This window comes from Lipophrys pholis, assembly GCF_963383615.2.
Source record: "Lipophrys pholis genome assembly, chromosome: 19".
In the NCBI taxonomy this organism is placed as follows: domain Eukaryota; kingdom Metazoa; phylum Chordata; class Actinopteri; order Blenniiformes; family Blenniidae; genus Lipophrys; species Lipophrys pholis.
Window position 1 is genome coordinate 9371595 of NC_137647.1, and position 21293 is coordinate 9392887.

The following is a 21293-nucleotide window of genomic DNA, read 5'->3' on the forward strand; positions in this document are numbered from 1 at the left end:
GACAAGAGGCTACTCATCAGCACGCAATTATAACAATATAATAAGTATTACAAAATAAACAGACTCATTTCTTTTTTTGTGCGATTGTGGGCTGCAGGAGTGAAACCCAACAGATGTGATTCATTCTCGAGTGTTCTTGTTTTAACGTGGAAAAGTTTTGCTCGGCTGAAGAATAACTACAGTATGTGAGGATCTGTTGATTGGGGGTGAAGCTTAGTGCAGTATTGACTGAACTGTTTTCTTATACGACCACGGTGCAGAGACAAAGTTTTGTTTATACATCTGTACGTTTATTTACTTTAACATTAAACTCACTTTGCTCTGGACATATGTTTTTGGAATTTTAACTACTGTACATCCTTCATTTGACCACTATATTCCATCTTCAGACGTATGCGTTCAGTAATGTGTCTCTCCCCAGCTGCAATGCTCCTTAACCCCAGGCCTGTTAATACGTGGTTCGAGAGGATTAGCATCATGGTGATCCTGCTCAACTGTGTGACTCTGGGCATGTACCAGCCCTGTGAGAACATCGACTGCACCTCGGACCGCTGCCAAATACTCCAGGTAAGGCAGATTTGTGTGTGTTTTTTTGTGTGTGTGTGTGTGTGTGTGTGTGTGTACCAAAACAACATGTCAGCACACCGAGGAAAACGGAGAACAGAACGATCAATTATTTGAAATAAACTCTACACCGTCACACTTTCTCAAACTGTGACGCAGATACACTCTCCCACTTTCAGTGTTTTCCCCTCCGGGAATGTTTATATTTCCTCCCGTGCTCCGAACCGGGGGATTGGGAGTTCATTTGTTCTTATACAGACTTCTGGAGCCATGTGTAACTTCTTCTTTCTCTTTTTCTTTTTTTTTCACTTTGTGATGAGAAAACAATTTATGAAGAAAAAGTAGCAGCAGTTTGAAATGGGCTTGGGAGTTGCTGCACACAGGCTATAGGTGACAAAGCTTTGCCCGCAGGCTTTAATTGTACTTTCACTGCAATTTATTGCTTAACTCCCAGATAAATATTTAATGGAAGCTTTTCTTTGTATTATTTATATACAACTATCTCCTGCCAGCTAATGTTATTGTCTTCATTATCCGTGTATATAGTGCACATTCTGTATATGTCAACTTGCTATATTAAATCTTTTTTCTCGTTGCATCAGTTGCTTTTTAGTTTTTTGTGCTTTACTTGCTTAACTGATCCTTTAACAGATCGTGAACAAAGGATAACTAATATAACTCATCCTATATTGTGTGCACTCATGTTAACACACAGATTTAACATTGTTTTCAATTTTTTTTTTTTTAAAGAGCTAATATTTTGCCATTGTTTCTCTGAGCTTGGCTGATGTGAGCAGTGTGTTTCTGAGTGGGTGATTTGCCAGTTGGCTGTGGATCCCGTGTGTACCTCTGGGGTTGTAATTGCTTTTTATTGAAGTAAATTTGGCAGGCTCGATTTCAGGTGCGACAGGGACGACCTAATTCTGCCTCACATGCTTTTTGGTTGCCGATTTCTGACGTCCATTGGCACTGAAAATCCTTGTGCACTGCGGCGGCGTGCACTCCGCGCTTCGTGCTGCGAGTTTGTCTCGTACGCTCGCTGTTCCGTTGACTGATTGTGCTGCCATATCTCAGTTGCCTACAGCACATTAAGGTGGATTATAAAATCAAATGAAGCCCTCCAAGCTGAACTATAATAGGTTTATTCATCTTGTCGGATTTTCTCTTTTTTTTTTTTCTTTTTTTTTTTTTTGGTGGAGAGATTTAGAATCGGTGTTTACCACACTTTTAAAACATCACCTCTTTCTGCTTTGTTATTGCTCTTCCTGTTTGCATCTCCCAAACACCCAAATGCCATCTTTACTCCTCCCTGTGTTCCCATTCCTCCATCCTACACACTCACTCCATCCTCTGTCTCTCTAACAAGCATATTGTCTCCCCAGGTAGTGTGAGGGGTCCTGTTCTCGTGGTTGCTAATGGTAACAGGAGGGATTTTGCTGACAGGGCTTGGATAGTTAGAGTGGCCCTCACATGGTTCTCTGGCCCTGCTTGAAATATAGCATCCAAATACCGCTTCCTTCCTGGAGGCAAGTAACAGCCACCAACAATGTATACAGTACAGGATCCAGTTCAGGTGCCTTTTTCAGAGGTTAAATTGTGATATGTATCAAGGTATAGCCTTGAACCGCAGCTTTTACAAGCCCTTAGTGAAAGGGGCGCTTGGTCAATGCTGACAGTCCCCCGACAACATGCAGGACTAAATCCACATCAACAGTTTTCACTTTAAAATACGTGGCTTACCCCTCCTTCATTTAATATTATTATTAATGATTTATTCATATGGCACTTTTTGAAATCTTAGGTTACAAAATGTCTGAGTTGCTCCATCCAAAGCTGACAGCCCCAATCCAAAATCGGGTGGATGTCATGACGGATGGGACAGATCAGAATCTGGAACAATCAGCGAGTGTATGACCTTTACAAAAGACATTCGGCCGCTACAAACATCTATTCACAGCCAGAATCAATCAGACAATCACCTTGACGAAAGATGGAAATCTGCTTGGAAGCGAACGATGAAAAGAAATTGTTGATAAAAAAAACCTCTTCCTTTATTAACTTAGAAGCACAAATATTCTACATCACAGCCACCAATAGACAAAAAACATTTATCCTTAGCGGACCCACCGCAAGTCAACTCTCAGCTCAACTTTATATCCTTAGAACTTAAAAACAACCACAGCTGGAACAATGTGTTGTACAATAATGATCATTAAACAAAACACAATAAAAGACAATTAAAACTATAAAACAATAAAAAGATGATACAGTCTCGTGCTGGGACTGAAGCCAAACTGTAACAATGGTTTTTAAGACCAATTTTGAGAATAAATTTTACTATCCACTCTCTAATGTGCCACATTAAGTTGTTTCATAACTGAGGAGAAGCAGCAGAAAAGTCCCTCGGCGCCTGAAGAGCAGCGGATCAGCTGACCTGAGGTGCCGAGCAGGACTAGAGGGGTGATGCAGCTCAGACGGGTAAAGAAGGTTCAAACATTAAAAAAAAAAAGAAAAGGAAGAAAAAAAAAATAATCCCAAAATGAACTCTAAAAGGCAGCCAGCGGACCGAGGCTAGAATAAACAGCCGCAGTCTGAACCAGCTGGAGATGTGTGAGAGAAGTGTTCGTTTTTAAAGCTGTGGTATGATGAAGGCATGAATTACTGTTTTATAAAGCTGCTGTGGGCTTCACCTTCACCAGTTGCCTGAGCTGGGAACAAAAAAAAAAGAAGCTACTGTACAGATTTGCTGATCTGTTATCTTAGAAGTTTGTTCATCTTAGAGGTTTGAAACCGTTTGCTTCACTGATCGTGCCAAGTGGCCAAAGTCCACAGGCCCAGTGCACGGTGGTATTTCTACTTTGTACATGTCACAAAGAGTTTAGAAAAATATATGTTTGAAATACTGTTATTCTAGATCTCCAAACGTCCCTCTTTAAATCAATACAGGCATTTAGATCAGAATTGTAAATTGATCCTTAAAGAAAATGCAATTAAATAAACGTGTCTTTCTTGAAGTTGAAGTGTGATGCCCTGTTGATTATGAAACATAGTCCATTGTAATATATGATAATGAATCTAATCAGACATTAATTGGATGTGGATGGAACAAGAATGGGCAGATATGGAAACAATGTGGGAAGTACGGTTTTGGTAATAAAAATCTATCCATCATGAGATTAATGTGTTTATGAAACTGTCTTCATGGTCAAACACTTGAATTAGTTGTCTAACTTATTTTAAAAACATGGTGTCTTGTCTAGAGAAACCAGTGGTCGACAGAAAGTGAACCTCGTATTAAGGCAGGCTGATTTAACTTGATTTCTGCTGTAATTTTGTCGAAATGGAAAGACTTCATTCCTTCTGAATTAATTTGGTTGGGACAAGGTTTATCATATCTTTAAATCAACACCTGTGCAGCCCTGTTCAATACATCTTTATATCTTTGGAAACCACACAGACACGGTATTCCCTATTACGTCCTCTCCGTTAGTGTTGGACAGACTATTGCCCTTATGTTGCCTTTGGTTTTATGCACTAATTTTGTCAGTCACAAGTGGAGTCAGACACACATAATTCTCCTCTTAAGTGCTCCACCACCACAGTCCTGATGACCTACTTACGATGTCCTCTCCTTCTGCCAAATAAAGTGGCACAATGACAGCATATGAAGTGGCTTCCGCACCAGCCCCGACCTCAGATCATGAAAAGGAGCCGTCACGAGACGAATCTGTTTAAAAATCACGTTGATGATGAAACCTGATAGGCTGAGTGACGAGGAGGCTGCTGGTGGTGACAAATAGCGATGATGAATCCGTTTTCCTTTCAGTGCAGAGCGCGCCAGGGATTTGACTGATGCAGCCAATGTCGGATTACATGTGAAGCATGTAGGCTGCATTATTTATCAAAACATCATTTAAACAGCATGCGAGACTGGTTTTCTCATCTATCCTATTGAATTCTGCCAGCTCGATATGCTGGCTGTGTTTGAGCTGATGCATGTGGTTCTCTGTGTAAAGACGGGACATGCGTTTAGGTTTTCCGATGCATTACGAGGCAGTCATGCCCATATATTTACACACAAAGCCGTGCTCGCATTAGTGCCAAAACGCGCAGATGTGCACTGATAATTGTGTGCACGTTTCCTGCTCACGATCGTGCAACCTCCAATCCGGCACACCTCTGGCTGAGCTCTGGGTGATTTCGATCTCTCAAAAATAACCAGGAATAACAGACAATGTCCACACTTGTAGAATGAGACAATAGAACACCGTTTCTGTATCCAATCTCTCAAATCCTGCTATTTCTGATTGAGACAAAACAAACAAACAAACACAAAAAAAAAAGTCCTGTACAACTGCCAGTGCTGCTGCATGAATAAATTCAGAAAATTTCACACACCATTTATCTCACCGCGGTCTGTAGCTGCAAACACCATCTTCATCAATACTGAGTGAAAAAATGTCTCCAAATGAAGCATAGTACTCGTGGTTGCCAAAAACAAACCACCGAGTTATGTTTTCTGGCCTACTGTGGGTCGTTGTGGAGTCTCTACCTGCTCGAAAAGTGAAAGCTGAAGTATAAACCTTGAAGTGCTTTTGGAAAATAGTTTCCCTTTACAGACCACATATTGATTTGTGTCATGATTTGTGGAAAGTACACATTAAATCCATATTGTACCTTATCATCTTAGAGCAGCATTTAACTGAACTGAATATACTGTGCTGCATACATGCTGCATTCTTAGCTTTTAAAACCGTACTTGTTCATCTTATACAGATATATTAATATTTCTAAACTCACTTTAGGCTGCTCATCTTTTGTGCATTTATTTTGATGCCATTATGTTTATAGTGAGAAACTGTATACATGAAAGTTGAAACGGGTTCTCACCGTTTCCTCAGCAACAAGCACCAGGTTCAATTGTGAGATACTTTCTGCATCTACAGTAGTCTGCATGTTCTCCCTGTGCATACATGGGTTTTCTCCAAGTATTGTGGTGTCTTCTCACAGTTGAACCAAACACATATGAGGTGACTTTGTCTGTTCCTCTGTGTTTGCCCTGTGTAGGACAAGCATTTTATTTCTGTGATAATATGGGGTTTTTTTTCCCCCCCAATCTAATCAGACTTCCTCCCACAGTTCAAAGACAGTGTCAGATTAAATTGTGACTCGTGTCTGTTTTTATGCTTGATATCCACACTGTACAGAGAAACTTTAATTAAATGCGTTTTGAACTGCAGCTCAATCAAATGCGGCCACGATGAGCTTTCCCAGTCCTGAAAGCAGCAATTACAAGACTTGTGAAAAGGGGGGTATAAATAAAAGAAAGTATAACCTATATTCTACTCCCATTCCATAGATTTATGACCAGTTAACTGATATAATAATGATGAGCCCGAGGAAGTTGTGGGTGACGTGGATGTCTCGTCTTCTTTTCTTTGTGTGTCCTCACCACAACCGCACGCTGACTGAGAGGGAAAGGAGATGGACCAGCTGTGTCACACATTCTCACTGGTGATGTGTTCGAGGTTTACCCTTCAGTTTGCCCAATGTTGGCTGGGAAAAAAGGGGTTCTGGACCTCTGCAGCCGTACTCTGTGTAAAGCGATTATAGAAAATGGACCTTGTTTGGAGGAGGGCAGCACAGTGTGTGTGTGTGTGTTTTCCCCCACGGTGATGGCTGACAAACTAAGCAGCCAAATTATAAAACACGGGTTTTCAGCAAGCAGCAGTGACTTCATTTGAATTTTTAGACCTCTGAAATCTTTGTGTCAAGAGGCAGCAGCTCGAGTTATACGCTGCAGGAATATGTAACAAGGCAGCAAACCCAGTCATAAAGCCTGCGGCGAAGCACTGGGAAAGAGTTTTGTTCCGAAAATACAATAGATGGTTTAGCTAGTGATCTGAACATAATAAGGCAAGCAGGACATGGCAGAGATATCTGCCTCATCTGTCTCTCGCTCTCTATTTATCTCCCTCCATCTTTTGTTTTCTACCAGGTTTGACCTGGATCTCCTTTATTTTTCCTTGTTTACGTCTTAATTCTGCTGTGATTCAAGTATTGCAGCGTGGGCTGCTTCAGATGGAGCGCCATATGTTTTGTGCAGCATTATATTAATACTGATTAACAGTAAACTTGGCTCCATCAGTAGCCACCAGTGCTTTTGTACTCATTTGATGAGAGCGCACACACGAACACACTTACAGAGTCCATCGCAATCATCACATACCGTTCGGTTCGGTCTGTTATGAGACCATAATCTGCGGCATTTAAAAGGTCAGTTGTTTGAAAAATAACACCCGTTGTGTTATTTTTCAAACAACTGACCTGTATATCCTGTGAGCTTTAAGATGAATCTGCTGGAGGTTGAACCTAAAAGATGGCATTTGAAAGGTGGAAAAATGTAAAGTCATTATTGTTTTGAATTGGCAAATACATACCACTTTAACAACAACAAAAAACTGCTTTAACCAAAAAAAAAGAAAAAGTGCATTGTATTATTCAGTTGTGGCACGATCAAGCAATGTTTTTTTTTATTTCAAAATGCTAATTCAAGCGCAACATTTAAACAATCTAAACCATTTTTTTTTTCCAGAAAGCAAATAGCTTCTTTCATTCAAAAGCAGAGTTGAAAGCAGAACATTGAAATTTGTTAACAGCTTGAGCCTTGTAATTCCATGAACACACAGGATGAAACAGATGCCCGGCCCATGTGTTGCAACCACAGTATATAAAAAGCGTATTCTTTCGCTCCTCTTGCTCACACTTGCTTCTATTTCCTATGTGTTTTTCCTTTTGATAGGCCTTCGATGCATTCATCTACATCTTCTTTGCATTGGAGATGGTGGTAAAGATGGTGGCTCTCGGGATCTTTGGCCGCCGCTGCTACCTGGGCGATACCTGGAACAGGCTGGACTTCTTCATTGTCATGGCAGGGTAAGCAATCTCCCTCGAAATGTCAGTATTAATGGTCTATCGGGCTCCTGAAATGAAAGCAGAAGAGTTGTTTCCTCCTTGCATACAGTTTTGTTTACATTCTTCTCTTTACACTCCGCTGTCCTCAGCCTCTTCTTCATACAGATTTCATGCCCCACTGGTTTCGCTCCACCTATTGTCAAGTCTTATATTATCAGTCTTATATATTCCGGTTCCACGTGCCCTCCCTACAGCGTGTCATCCTCCCTGCCATTCACAGCATGTTGAGGCAGCGTGTTGAAGCCTCTGAAAGGCTTGTTAACAACAACATCCAGCACCGGTAACAGGCTCGTCACCCCACGGCATGATCACCACGTCTCCGTTCATTGTGCCGCGCACCCTGACGTTTAACCAGTTCAGTCAGGGCAGCGCATCACATCACACAGAACTCAGCTTAGTATTGGCAGCAAGAATCTCAAATGTAATGGGGGGGGGCTCATACTACAGTAATTTTGAGCCCTGTTTATGTATTGGTATATTATTGGCTCCAGGTATTCTGTTTTCAACGTGTTATTTCAATGCAACTTCAGTGATGTACGGTAATAGCCAACCAATTATGTAATAACTTGAATTAACTGCAAAATATTATTGCAATATTAGAAATGAGCACATTATTAGTTGCTACAAGGATGTAATAATGTCTCAAGTTTTTTTTTTTTTTTTTTTTTTTCACAAAAGGGAATGCTACACAAATTAAATAACTGTTCGGATTTTTGTACTCCGCGAAAAATCAGTCGTACTGGACATCGGCCAATTTCAGCAAATGCTGCAAAATGCCATGTTGAAGTTGGAATGACGAAGCCTTTTGGCAGCTGTGGAAGTTAAGACTGTTTTTCTCCATGTCAGTTCACAAAATTGCTTTTATTTCCGGGAGTGTGTTTTGTTATGGCTGGGGAAGCCTCCGACTAATTATGTTGTCCTGTCGATTGCGGGGTCAGATGACAAAACACTTACATGTGTCATTGTGAGAACCAATGACAAACAACCTATTTTGCAGTTTAATTTGAAGGACTTGTTGGCTCCAGGACTTGTTGTTTCCCAGCTGTTGATTATAGTAATCTGTCACTGTTCCTGCCGTCTAATCTGGGGAACTGTTTACTTACAACTGCTTGTTTGCGTATTTCTATTAACATTTGAATTAATGTGGTCATCAAATAAACTTAGCCACGCCATAATTTATACTCGGTAGGGAAATGTTCACTTTTTATCCTTAAATCTCTCCATAGGGCCAATGAATCAGGATTAAACGCTGCTTACACTATTAACTGAAGCAGTAACACTTGTATCTAAGATGTAACTTCATTTGTTCACATTGATTAAAGTATGAACCTAATATAGACCACAAATTACTAAACACAGGGGAAAGGGATTGTCACTTTAATCCTTTGCCCATCCAATAATTTACATGTTAGTGATGTTAGTGTGAAACGCTTATCTAAAAAGCTCAACACCCCTCTTTTTTTAATTATTAGTGTAAATCACACATGATCCGACGAAGCCATGTTGTAGCGAATGTTGAATATTTTGTTGTTCATAGCTGTTGGGAACCAAGGGTAATGAGATTGTTTTATTGGAAACATGCTGGCTGTATAGCTGTATATAGGACAGTGCTCTCACCTCATTGCGAGATAGTGGTGGGTTCATATCACATGCATGCGAGGATAATTGATTATCTGAAATTGACCACCGGGAGGACTGTGAATGTGTTTTTTTTTGTCCATCTCATTGTACTGAAGTGACGATCACAATGATAATGGGTAAATGTCCGTATTTTCTGTGATATCAGCAAACACTTTCTTTGACGACATCCTTGTAACTTAAAAAGTATTTTAGTTATGTATGGAAAATATATTCTTGAGTAAATAATTTTGCACAAAAGCAATCCTTAAAGCCTTCAAACGTCTCTTCCAGCCACAATCCCTTCATTGTTTTGGAATTTAAGTGCATTTGGGTGCCTTATTACCCCATACAGTCAGGGCATGTTGTAATCATACCTCTTAGAATATGTATAACATCGATAAAGTTGAAAAACTATTAGAAATCAAACGTTATACGCACACTATTCATGGTTCATCAGACAGATTAGATATAGAACGTGGATGGATGAATGAAGACCCTGATCGTGGCAATGCTCAGTTCATCCATAGACCCAACTTTTCTGAACCGTTTCTATAACATAGACATTCTTCATCGCCAACAATAAACTGCCCAGAACATGTGTGCATGGCAGACAGATTTCAAATGCAATTGTTCAAGTGAAATGAGAGACTCAGGCATGGATAACATTGTAGGTCTGGGTGCATTCTTGTAATATACATATTTATTTACACAGTCAGTTAGGTCCCCCCCCCACCCCCCCCGCCCCCAAGAGAAAAAGAAGGTTTGGGAATCTTTACAAGCTTCTTAACATGAAGACTCTGCTTAAAGTTAGTGAGGATTATCATTTTGACAGGTCATAGTTTTGGGGGATCATCTCTGGGAAATTAATATCAGTCAGCGCAATGTCCTCTGAAGTGACAGGCGTGTGTGTGTGTGTGTATGAGAGAGTAAAGGAGATGGATAGGGAGAGTGGCTGGTTTAAGGGCAACAAACAATGATGGAGCTCGAGACTTACCAGGGTAGGTGGAGGGACATTCATCTTCATTTGGGCTGAGTCAGTTTATCCTCAGTGGATGCTCATAGTATGTGAATCCGAGCGTGTGTTTTTTTTTGTGGCGTGGACTTACCCGCACAGATTACGGTCTGTCAGCTTATGCCATTTGAGTTTGTTTAATCCGCGAACGTGTGTGACTGTGTTTGTATATGCGTATTTGCGTGAACGCCGCGGCCTTCTCTTTTCTCCTGGCAGTATTCATTAGATTAGCGTCTCGGCTAATTGCGGAGGGCAGTGCCCGCCTTGCTGGGCCAAATCACAGCCGACATTCTGCTACGAACTGCATGTCTGTTACCCACGGGCACCACCTCGCTCTTTCATCCTCCTTCGCTCACTCTCCGTTCCTTTTTGACATGCCCTTTTTCAGACAAGCCCTGACAGAGGTTTATTTCCTTAACCCTGCCACACAGAAAGTGCCTGCTGAAGTCTGTTTTATTTTGTCTTCTGTATATATTTTCTGCTGCTTAATCCACTGCACCAAGACTTATTTCTTTCCCAGCCTCTCTGGGACTTGCAGTGAAATCTTTCTGTTCCTTCTCATGTATGACAATGTGATTCTTGACCCAGCAATGACGCATGGCCCTTTCCATCCATAGTCTGCCGTGCTTGTCATATTTGTTCCAACGCATGCAAAGGTTAGATTGAAACAAATGTAGCAGGTGAACAAAGCGATAAAGGCCTTTCTCACAGGAAGAAAGACGGACTGATGTTTCCATGTGTGAAGTGTGTTAAAGAGCAATACCCCAACACAAACTGGACGACTCTGCACATCCATTCAGACAATTATGCGAGGATACAGCCTAAGACCCAATAACAGCTTGCCGACCAGACCTTACCCTTTAGTAGCTTAGCTGTGATGAATAATTAAACGGGATAAAACAAGAGCGAACTGCAGCTGCACTTCACAATTTTCATCACTTTCTTCACAGTTGAGCATTTTTAACTATCAAAGGCAAAGGCTGTTGTCGGTTTTTATGTAAATCTTGCAGAAACATATCTTCCCGGAAAAAACTGCAACTTCAATGTTAACTTAGATTAAGGCCTTTTGCCACCGCGCATTTCAGAGTTGATTCAAGTTCAGCTCTTTTTCTTTTCTTTTTTTCTTGCTCTTCGTTGCTAAGTTCTAGCTCTATTTTCTAACACACCGCATGCCTTTCAAGGAGTTTGCAGAGATTTACATTGATTTCCTGCGGGCTTACTTTAGCTCCACTCCGACTACCACATGCCTCATACCAACCTCACCCTGACATTTGTCTTACTTTGGGCCTTGTTAACACAAACATGATCAGTCCCTATTTGTTAGGTGTTCATTAGGCCTGTCGCGATAATCAATAAATCAATTAAGTGCACGATAATTAAAAATGAGCTCGATAATTTTTCATTTACCAAAGACGTCCCTGTGAACTTAGAACTATAAATTTAGAACTATGAACTGAACGAGTTCATATTAAAATTTGTGAACTGAACTTTGAACTAGTTTATGTAGAACCTGAACTTTCCCAACACCGCCTGTCAATCACTCTTGTGTGGGGAGGGGGGGGCACCTGGCACACCTGAGTGCAGTATGATTTTATTTCTTAAGACATAAATGTTTATTTATCTTTAAAAGGGTATACTTGCATTATTATTCCATTATTAATATATTAGTGGAAAAATGGTATCAAAACGGCAATATTATCGTTTATCGCAATAATTTCTGGGCCATTTCTCATCCAGCAAAAATTTGTTATCGTGACAGGCCTAGCGTTCATACATTTCAACGACAAGCAGCCTATTTGTACTCTTGTCTTTAAAATCACATATTGATCCTTAAAACCATGCTCAGTGTTGTAGGGTCCAGTGTTTCAGTCCCAAACACCACAAATAGAGTGTGGTCTGTGGTTTTTCTTTGGTTTTTTGACCTGGCAAAGTGAGTACAAAACACACACACACACACACACACACACACACACACACACACACGCACACAGACCAATCACAATGAGATGAAGGCGTCATGAGGAAGAAAAAAAAAAAAAAAGAACCAAAGTGGAAAATAGAGAACAATCATGAAAAGGACGCTTGCGGCAGTCCACTAATTACCCTCCCAAACACACCGGCATGATTGATGTATACAGGAAGAAACACTTCTATAGAACACACACACACACACACACGCGTACACAGACAGCGCATGCACACCTATTCCCAAAGACGCACATGTCTGAGAGAGCATGCACGTACACAAGTCTGTGATCTTTTGTTCTTCCCCTGTTTCCGTTGCTTCGTGTGTCATTGCGGCATTAACAACTCAATATCTGTTCGTGTGAGTATGCAGCGGTCTGTAATTTTGTTCGGTGCAATCTACCTGTGAGTTTATCAGTCATTTTATTACCTCATCAAGCAACACAAAAGAGCGTCCTTGAGTTCACCAAGAGGGGGACATGTATGTTTAATTGCTTCAAAGCTCTCTTTTGACATTTTAGCCCCCTGTTCAGTCTCTCGCCAGCTCAATAGCAAATCATTACACCCAGCACAGATACCATTGGGGTTTTTTTTAGGCAGGCTGTAATAACACCACCCTCCCCAGCTGTAGAAATCCCGGCCCCCAGAACACTTGTTGTGGTCTTCTCTCTACTTTGACATTTTCATCAAGCGGCTGTGTGGCATTTCTGCACTTTCGACTGTAAAAGGGGTTTGGAAATTGGTCTGCGACGTGCCTCCGCATCCCGGCAAAGATGGATGCATTCAACTGTGTAACTTGGGACTTCAAGAGCAAAAGAAGCTTTTCAATCTACCCAAGTAAAATCTCAAAGCAAGCACACCCTAATAAGTGTGATCCTAATTGTAAATGTTTCCGATACAATACGAGCACATAGTTAGAACAACTGCCTGTCAGCTGCACAGCAGTTCAAAACCTTGTTATACCAAATAATCCTACTTAAGTGTGAGCTGGGGTGCCACTCTGTTGATGGCTGTGCTGCTGGTGAAGGGCAAATGGAAAGAGCCCCCTGTGGGATCAATAAAGTATCACATTATTGTAAATGACATGGTTCATAAGTCCGTCTATGTGAGCTTGACTTGTTTTGTCAAAGCCAGTAGATGTGCTCTGGGTGTTATTAGCTCGTGTTGGTGCTGCCGTTGTTGGTATCAAGCTGTCCTGACGCTGCTGGAGCCTCGGGCACATTAATGGTATGCACACACTTGCACAAACGCACTCGGCTACTACGAGACAATGCGCACCATTTACGCGCATACAGCGTGATTTATTTACACAGACACTGTAAAGGTTTTTCACTGACTCGGACTTGTTTGGTTGCGGTCGTGCAGCACTGTGTGGCGCATTCAAACATATGCACTGCTTTCACACAAGCATACACACTCGGCAAACCATGACTATTCTCCTGTGAAAGTGGTTTGGGTTTGGGGGCACAAACAGCTTAGCCATGCTGGGGAAATGACTTGCTAACAGATGCCAGGCTCTGACTGAGCCACAACATCCTGCGGGCAACACTTAGAATAGAATGAAACCCTTTTTTTTTTTTTTTTCCCTGCTCGCTTTCTCTTCCTCACCTCTCTTTCATGTCATTCTCCCCTTTTGATGCTTTGTCACTTTATCCCCCTCGGCGCTTTCGCTCGAGTGTTGTACCACTTGGTGCAGTACATGTGCGTGTACAGTTGAGATTCACCCAGCTTTGGGAGGGTACAGGTATAACTAGAAAGACGAATGGGCTGTGAGTGTGGCGTCGTAAGCAGGTGTCGAAAAGAGCTGATGGTAAAACAATTTTGTCCCACCCTCAAACAAGCAATTCACCTAAAAAATGATGTCCTTTTTCTTGGTTTCTCCCCTCCTTTCTCTCTCTCTCTCTCTCTTTGTCCTTGTGTTTAGGATGGTAGAGTACTCACTGGACCTGCAGAACATCAACCTGTCGGCCATTCGAACAGTGCGAGTCCTGCGTCCTCTCAAAGCCATCAACAGAGTGCCAAGTGAGAACATTTTTGGGTGTTTTGTATGCATTTGTCACAGATGGAAATCCAAGTTTTCATATGTCTGAATTTCCCTTCAGTATGCACACACCGATCCCTCATAACATGACCACTGGCTTGATAAGTGAAACACTGATCATCTCTTTCTCATGGCTCCTGTTAGTAGGTGGGATAGTTTAGGCGGCAGGTGTCATCGTACTTAATGTGGTAAAAGTAAGATAACCGGAAAACAAACTTAGACAATACAACTGGCTCAGAGTATCTCCAAAACTACACCTCTTGGGAAGTGGTTCTCGATGTGCAGCGGTCAGTTTTTATGAAAAGTGATCCAAGAAAGAAATAGCAGTGAACTAGAGAGCAGCAAATGTAGGACTTTTACAATATTGGACATAATGTTATGGCTGATTGGTGTATGCAAGACATTCTCTATTCTCCACCACCATTGCAGGAAAAGGCTTTGGTATCTCGCCAGAAAACCAGACAAAGAACGACTGAAAAACGTTATAAGACCAAGGAGAGAGGAAGTTCACAAGTGCTCAAAATAAGAGGATAACACGGGTGCTTGACAAGACCACAGGGAGCAGGGAACAAAGTGGCAGTATGGACACTGAGACACAGAAAAACACAACCAAATATAAAACTAAATACTTTGACAATGTATGTGTTGGCTTGGACTTCCATTTCCAAAAACTGTTTAATTGCTTTTATTCACATTTAAATGGGATTTGATGTTCATCGGGGGCGTTCCAAACATCCAGACTGACCCAAACAGATGAGACACTGAAAAGACATTCTATCGGCACATTTTTTGCACGGCCGGCGTAAAAGTATAAAAATGATGTAAAACACGGAATTGGATGAAACGGCCAAGAGCGAACGAGTTGAGCATGGGGGAAGTTTCCCATTAAATGTGATAATCTGTGAGAGGAGGAACTCGACGCAACATTGCTGATAGTGAGGCTCCGAGGAGCAGATTCAGAAAACAATACAATCTATAATCCTGTTCAACAAATTCACTTGGAATGAATAGATGAATAGAAACAGACAGTTGTCACAAGGGTGGGTGTGTGTGTGTGTGTTAAGCTTAAGAGCACTAGAGTCTAATTAGGCTATTTTGTGTTAGAAGTTTCTCCGACTGTTTATACATGTTTGTCAGTTCGCATAAAGTACAAATGCATCTGCCTGAGAATTTATGTATATGTATTACATCCCAAGCTTTTGGTGGCATTGGCATGCCACCTGTTGCCTGTGGGCATCATTAAACATTCATCTCATGCTTAATCACACAGTCAGCTTGATCCCTGAGTCACAGCTTTATCAGATTTACAAACCATCCATTAATGCCGCTTCACTGATCAGTGTGTGACCATAACCTCCTTCTTCTCATCTAAAACTCCGCTCTTATCCAAACTTTTTAACTTGGATTGATTTTCCTTGTCCTCCTGCCCCTAACAGGCAGCTCCTAATCATTGTAAGCAGCAATTAGCTGGCCCCAGCCAGGTTCAGGCTGGTCTCCTCGCTTTAGTTCCAGCACTTGAGCAGATAGTCTGGCATTGGCAAGCGATGCTAATTTCGAGGAGTCAAGTTGCCGCACTAGTCATTAAAAAAAAAAAAACACTGAACCTCTCTGTTGATGAGGGTTTAGTTAATTTAACTGCATCAGTTTCATCAGTGAATGAGCAGAGCAAACGTTGGTTTAGTTATTATCGAGTGGCTTAAAGTTTCTCCAAATGCTTATATGTTTAGAAACTTTTTTTAAATATCTTAAACTTTCTAAAGTAGACCAGCTCTTTCACTATTAATAGTGAAATAGGTCTGCACCAGATGTCAGACGATTGCATTAGAGCATAGTTACATAATTCTATTTGGACCTTGGAAACCTTTACATGAGACACATTTCTCCTCACAATAAATGTGTTTAAAAAAAATGACATTTAACAAGATTTCTTTTAGATCTTGAAATGACAAAAAAAAATACAACATGGGGGAAAGAGAAGAGAGCACTGAGTAAATGTTTCAGTTTGGATGTAAGACGTGTCGTCTAAGGCCACACAGGCCCAGACCAACATAAGCCAAGGTGTCAAACATCCCCTTTTGTTGCATTTCACTCAATTATTTAACCACCGACTATCACTTGTGACATCATTTCATTATATTTCACTGCTTCAACACATGTTCTGCTCCTCCTTCAAATTCCACAGCTTTTAATCATCCTAGAACAAATTTTGACAGTTTTGGGGGTTTTCTTTGCTCATTATTCAAGTGTCCAATTATTAGCAGCTTCTTCATATTTAGTGTAATTACCTAAAAATGCTGTCTTCGGTCCCTGAAATGATTTCGTTTCCCTGCACATACAGGACAGGCTACCTCTCAGTTGGCGCCGTCAGCAGGGAACCGACTCAGCCAGAAATTCAGACACAGTGGCAGCACTCAGAAAATCCAGATGTTAACCACATTTCGCTTCAAGTAGTTTGATTAAAAGGTAGTATATGGAGGGAGCGTGAGGTTTCTCATGGACAAGTGTGCAGATTTGTAAACAAATCTGCTGTTCTGCTGATTATTCATCATTGCAATCATTTCCGGATACACGGGTTCGTTAGTAAAGGCACTGCAGATATGTAGCAGACGCATGCGTATTTGCCTCTTCGCTCATTGACCGTTGACATGTGCGTCTTGGCCTGCTGTCAGTTTCTTGTGTTTATATTTGTTTATGCTGTCTCAGACTGTTGCATGCATATTGTTATTGATTATGTTGTCAGTAAGCTGCATGTAACAAGCGCGTAGCAGCCCGATTCAGTTACGACCCCATCGGAGGTGAGAAAGCGTGGGGCCTGAAGCTGTTTGCTCCTTGTTTTGTCTGATCGCCGCTCAGCTCACAGGTACGAAGAGAGCATGAGCACATCCTGACCCCTCACACACCTCAATTTGTAACCCTCCACCAAAATGGCAGATTATAGCCCTGTGTGTTGTGTGTGTGCGCGCTGCTGTGTTAGACTTCTTTCTGATGAAATTGGTGCGAGACTGAGAGAGTACTAGGCAAGAATAGTAACGGGGGGGGGGGGGGGGGGGAAGACAAGAGTGGAGTCTTGGTGTTGAGCGACACGCACAGTAGCTGTAAATGTGTTTCCATTGTAACGCAATGGGAGGCATCCATCTTTATTTGGGAACAGCAGGAGCTGGCAAACCAGCCCAGTCACCAGAAGGGGACAAACATGGAGGCAGGTAGAAGAAGAAGAAAAAAAAAATCAAAAAGAGCGGAGATAAAAAGAGACACATTTGTTTCTCTCTTTTCCTATTAATATTAGTTTTTTGCCTTTATGCCTCTCTTTCTGCTTCTTTACTTCTTCCTCCTTCCATTGGCGCTCGCTCTTTTCCGGCGCACCCTCAGGCCCCGTTTCATTCTCGTTCTCCCATCCTTCGTTCCCCTCGATCCATCTCCCCCCTCTCCTCACCCAATTAAGCCTAATGGAGTACTGGCCTAATGACAAGGACCCTGGGGAACAAATACATTTAGACTTGCCTCCAGCCGCCACTGGAGACACATGCACGCGAGAAACACTGCTGCGTTCCCTCTGATAGCAGTTGACGAGCCAAATTAGCCAGAGGAGGCAGACAGGTGCACACTCACCTCCACAGAAAAAGTGTTCCTCTGAGCTTTTTAGATAAAAGAAATCAATTTCTAATCAAGGAAAGATTAGATCCACGTGTGTCACAACTTCAAATCAGCAGAGCACATGGTAGTAGGAGTTTGCAAAACAGTGGAAATGGCTGACTGAGAAGATGGGGGGAAAAAAAAACAACCAAATCTTCTCAGAAACAGTTATGGAAAGTATATTTTTGACATTGCAGTCTTTTTGGACAGACCTTTAATTACTTCAGCAGAACTCTCGGGAAACGCAGTTAAAATTACTACACGTATGAGTATTAATATTGCATGTATAAAAATGACCAGACGATAAAAAAAATAAAAAATTCAGTTGTCACTTGTCAGTCATGCATATGATTCAGCCTCAGGACAGGACAAAAAGAGGCTTGTATCAAAATAACACAAGTGATAAACGCAAAAGGTGCTTTTTTTTGTCCGTTTTGTCCGTCTTTGGAGTGCTCCTGCTGTTTGCTACATGTCATCAGAGCATTGTTTACTTCTATAAGAATACATTCAAATAACCTTTACACACATTGTAACTGTCTGAGAGCCGCATGTACGCGTTCAAATGTGTAACCACACATGGCTCGTAAAGGTGACAACATTCGATTGAGGCTCATCCTTCTGTCGCCTTGATAAATCTTGAATTTGGGTATTTTCAAAGACAATATAGACAACATCCAAGGAAAAGGATGAAAATAATGCACAGAAAAAAAAGAACTAACATGTATCGAACAAATTTCAAACACCCTGACATACAATAAGAAGATGCAAGACCTGCATTAATCTACACTTTAAATGAAATCTAAACTTGTACACAAATATAAATCTCTGTGTAGATCAAAATGCAGCATTGATTAGAGCTTGTGGAATGAGTAACCCCTTTTTTAGTTGCAATTTTTCAGGTCTGATTTTGTTTGTGCGAGTGAAGTGCAGGTAACTTTGTTCTTGTAAATACAATCATAATCATCTCCCTCTGTTTCCTTCTCAGCTTTCTCTCCTGTCATTCAGGCTGTTGGCAGTTTAGATGCACCGTTGCGACACATTAACCTACTGTTGAGTTGTTATTCACGAATTATCACTACGGCACTGACAAACACAAATGCGCTCGGATCCGATGAAGAGGCGCACACACACACACACATCACGCCGGCGCTTGGTAGTATCACCCTCGCAGAGACGCACCTCTCTCAGGTGTCAGTGTGGGCTTGCTGTGATCTCATCAGTGGGTCTCACTTCTCTCTTTCTCATTAGTCCAATCAGCTGTCATTATGTTTCACTAATCACAGGCTTAACATGTCATCACAGCGGGACGGGGCCGACTACAGGGGATGGGGTCATCATCCTTCTGTATTTCAGTCTGCACGCCATCAATTAGATTTTTATCTAATTACAAATGAGACCTTGTGTTGCCTGATTATCTTTCTGTATCACTGATGTTAAAGCGTTAGAGCTTTGCTTCTTTCTTTGGTCTGACTGTTGGCCTCCTCGAAAGGCTGGTTCCTCGAGCCACTGTCTCAGAGCCTTGCTCAATGGATCCATCAGGTTCTGTTTATTTTATCATTTTCATTATTAAAAGCTGAAAACATACGGCTTCTGCAGTGCCTTGCATAGATATCCAGAAATGCAGCAACCATATAGATTTCATTAAAATATGAACATGTTCGCATTGCTACAGCACTCTCCATCAGTTTAATATCTACTTACAAGTTTTGCTTAGTTCCAATTATAGAATATAACATTCCTTCATAACATGAGGACCCCGACATTTGGGTTGCCAAATCTGAGTGTTACAGTTTCCAAAACTGAAAGTGACCCAACGCAATAAAATCCAGTCCAACTCACAAACATATGAAATGTGTGATAGAAAACACATCAAAAGCAAAGTTTCCTCACTAATTAAGGAAAATAGCACGAACAGGCTCGTCTCTGATAGTTCACCTAAATCAACCAACACAAATTGTTTTCCCCTAAAAATGGCATCACAGCAAACAAAGAGCCAACTAACTTTTATTACAATAAAAGACAACGAATTCCTAATTTGATTCCTAATCCATATTTCTACAAGAGAAGCTCTTGGTTCACAAGTGACTGTTTTCCAAATCAACGCCTACATTCAGTCTTTTTCTTCATGAATTGAAAATGCTGCTCAAATCCCCAAAACGTACAACCAACTAAATAAGAAAATGCTAAGTTGCTATGGCAACCGCAGTCCTCAAACCTCAAACTAAGTTTGATTATAATTACATCATTTGATTGGATAACAAAAGGCGGTTGACATTGGGGTTTTTTTTCCAGGTTTTTCTATTTGTTCTCTATTGGATATCATATTTTTTTTAATTGTGTAATATTTTAATATAGTTGCATCTAGCAATTCTAGCATTTCAGAGAGAAACCTGATTAATTAATGATAAGTAACAATGATGATGTACAGTCGAGCAGATTCTCTTTCTCTTCCAAATATAATCAAATACATGGGACACAACAGATTGTTAAATGTGTCGGTTTTTAAATTTTTTTCAATATAATGTCAACACTTTTCAAAAACCTGCCCAATGTCGTGAAAAGCACACCAAAATGTTATCAGCCAGCCCAATCCAGGAATAGACGGCAACAGTAAAATATCTTTAAATTAACATAACGGGTGAGATTTAAATTGGGATTACGCTTTGCACTTTATCTCATCCTAAATCCTCCCTCTCTTCTGTATTACCAAAGACTGTTTGTAAAGCTTAATTCGAGACAGGTATTCACCGCACTATATGCTGGCCTGGAATTACAAACCTTATTCCACATTCTTTAAACCAGCTGCCAACTGCAACTACCTCCCTGTCACGTCTGAGCACCTCAAGTCTCCTTTATGGACTGAAAGAGAAATGCATATGATTCACAAGGCATCAATCATGTTTCCTTGGAAGACCATGGCACAAACAATTTAGTGGAAAATGTATGTGATTTCCAGTAGACAGGAACGTTTTGAGTAGAGTTGTACCATTCATAAGCTGGACTATACTGCCATGATTAACCGATGATAAAGCAATCTATATGCAAATAGTATGTTCATTTTTCACTCAAAGCTGTGAGAGTGTGATGGCGCTTTATTGATGGATTGATCTTTTATGATACACAGGTATGCGTATTCTGGTGAACCTGCTGCTGGACACATTACCCATGCTGGGCAACGTGTTGCTGCTGTGCTTCTTCGTCTTTTTCATCTTCGGCATCATCGGCGTGCAGCTGTGGGCGGGCCTGCTGAGGAACCGCTGCTACCTTGAGGAGAACTTCACCCTGTAAGTTGAACACTGCGCAGTAGTGTGTGCACCGTGTGTCTTTGATATTTGGCCACACTCGGTCAGATTTGATGAATGAGCAGGGATTTATCGCACAGCCTCAAACCTCACGTGTGCTTTCTGCTTTTAATTCATTTTATATCACGCCAAGAAAAATCCATATCCGACTCAAATATAAATTATCCATCTTTGCTTTTGA

The 21293-nt window shown here is 41.2% G+C and overlaps 1 protein-coding gene across 1 annotated transcript in view; it reads left to right on the top strand.

The window, feature by feature from the left end:
* The window catches only part of LOC308124546 (voltage-dependent T-type calcium channel subunit alpha-1I-like), a gene marked incomplete at its 5' end in the record, with an annotated part of 119919 nt that overhangs the window by 37615 nt on the left and 61011 nt on the right, over nt 1-21293 (top strand). Inside the window, 4 exons of the mRNA XM_080487607.1 lie at nt 444-567; nt 7367-7500; nt 14061-14158; nt 20935-21094. Of these exons, the coding sequence (XP_080343733.1) occupies nt 444-567; nt 7367-7500; nt 14061-14158; nt 20935-21094 (516 nt within the window). The remainder of the gene's footprint in view (nt 1-443; nt 568-7366; nt 7501-14060; nt 14159-20934; nt 21095-21293) is intronic.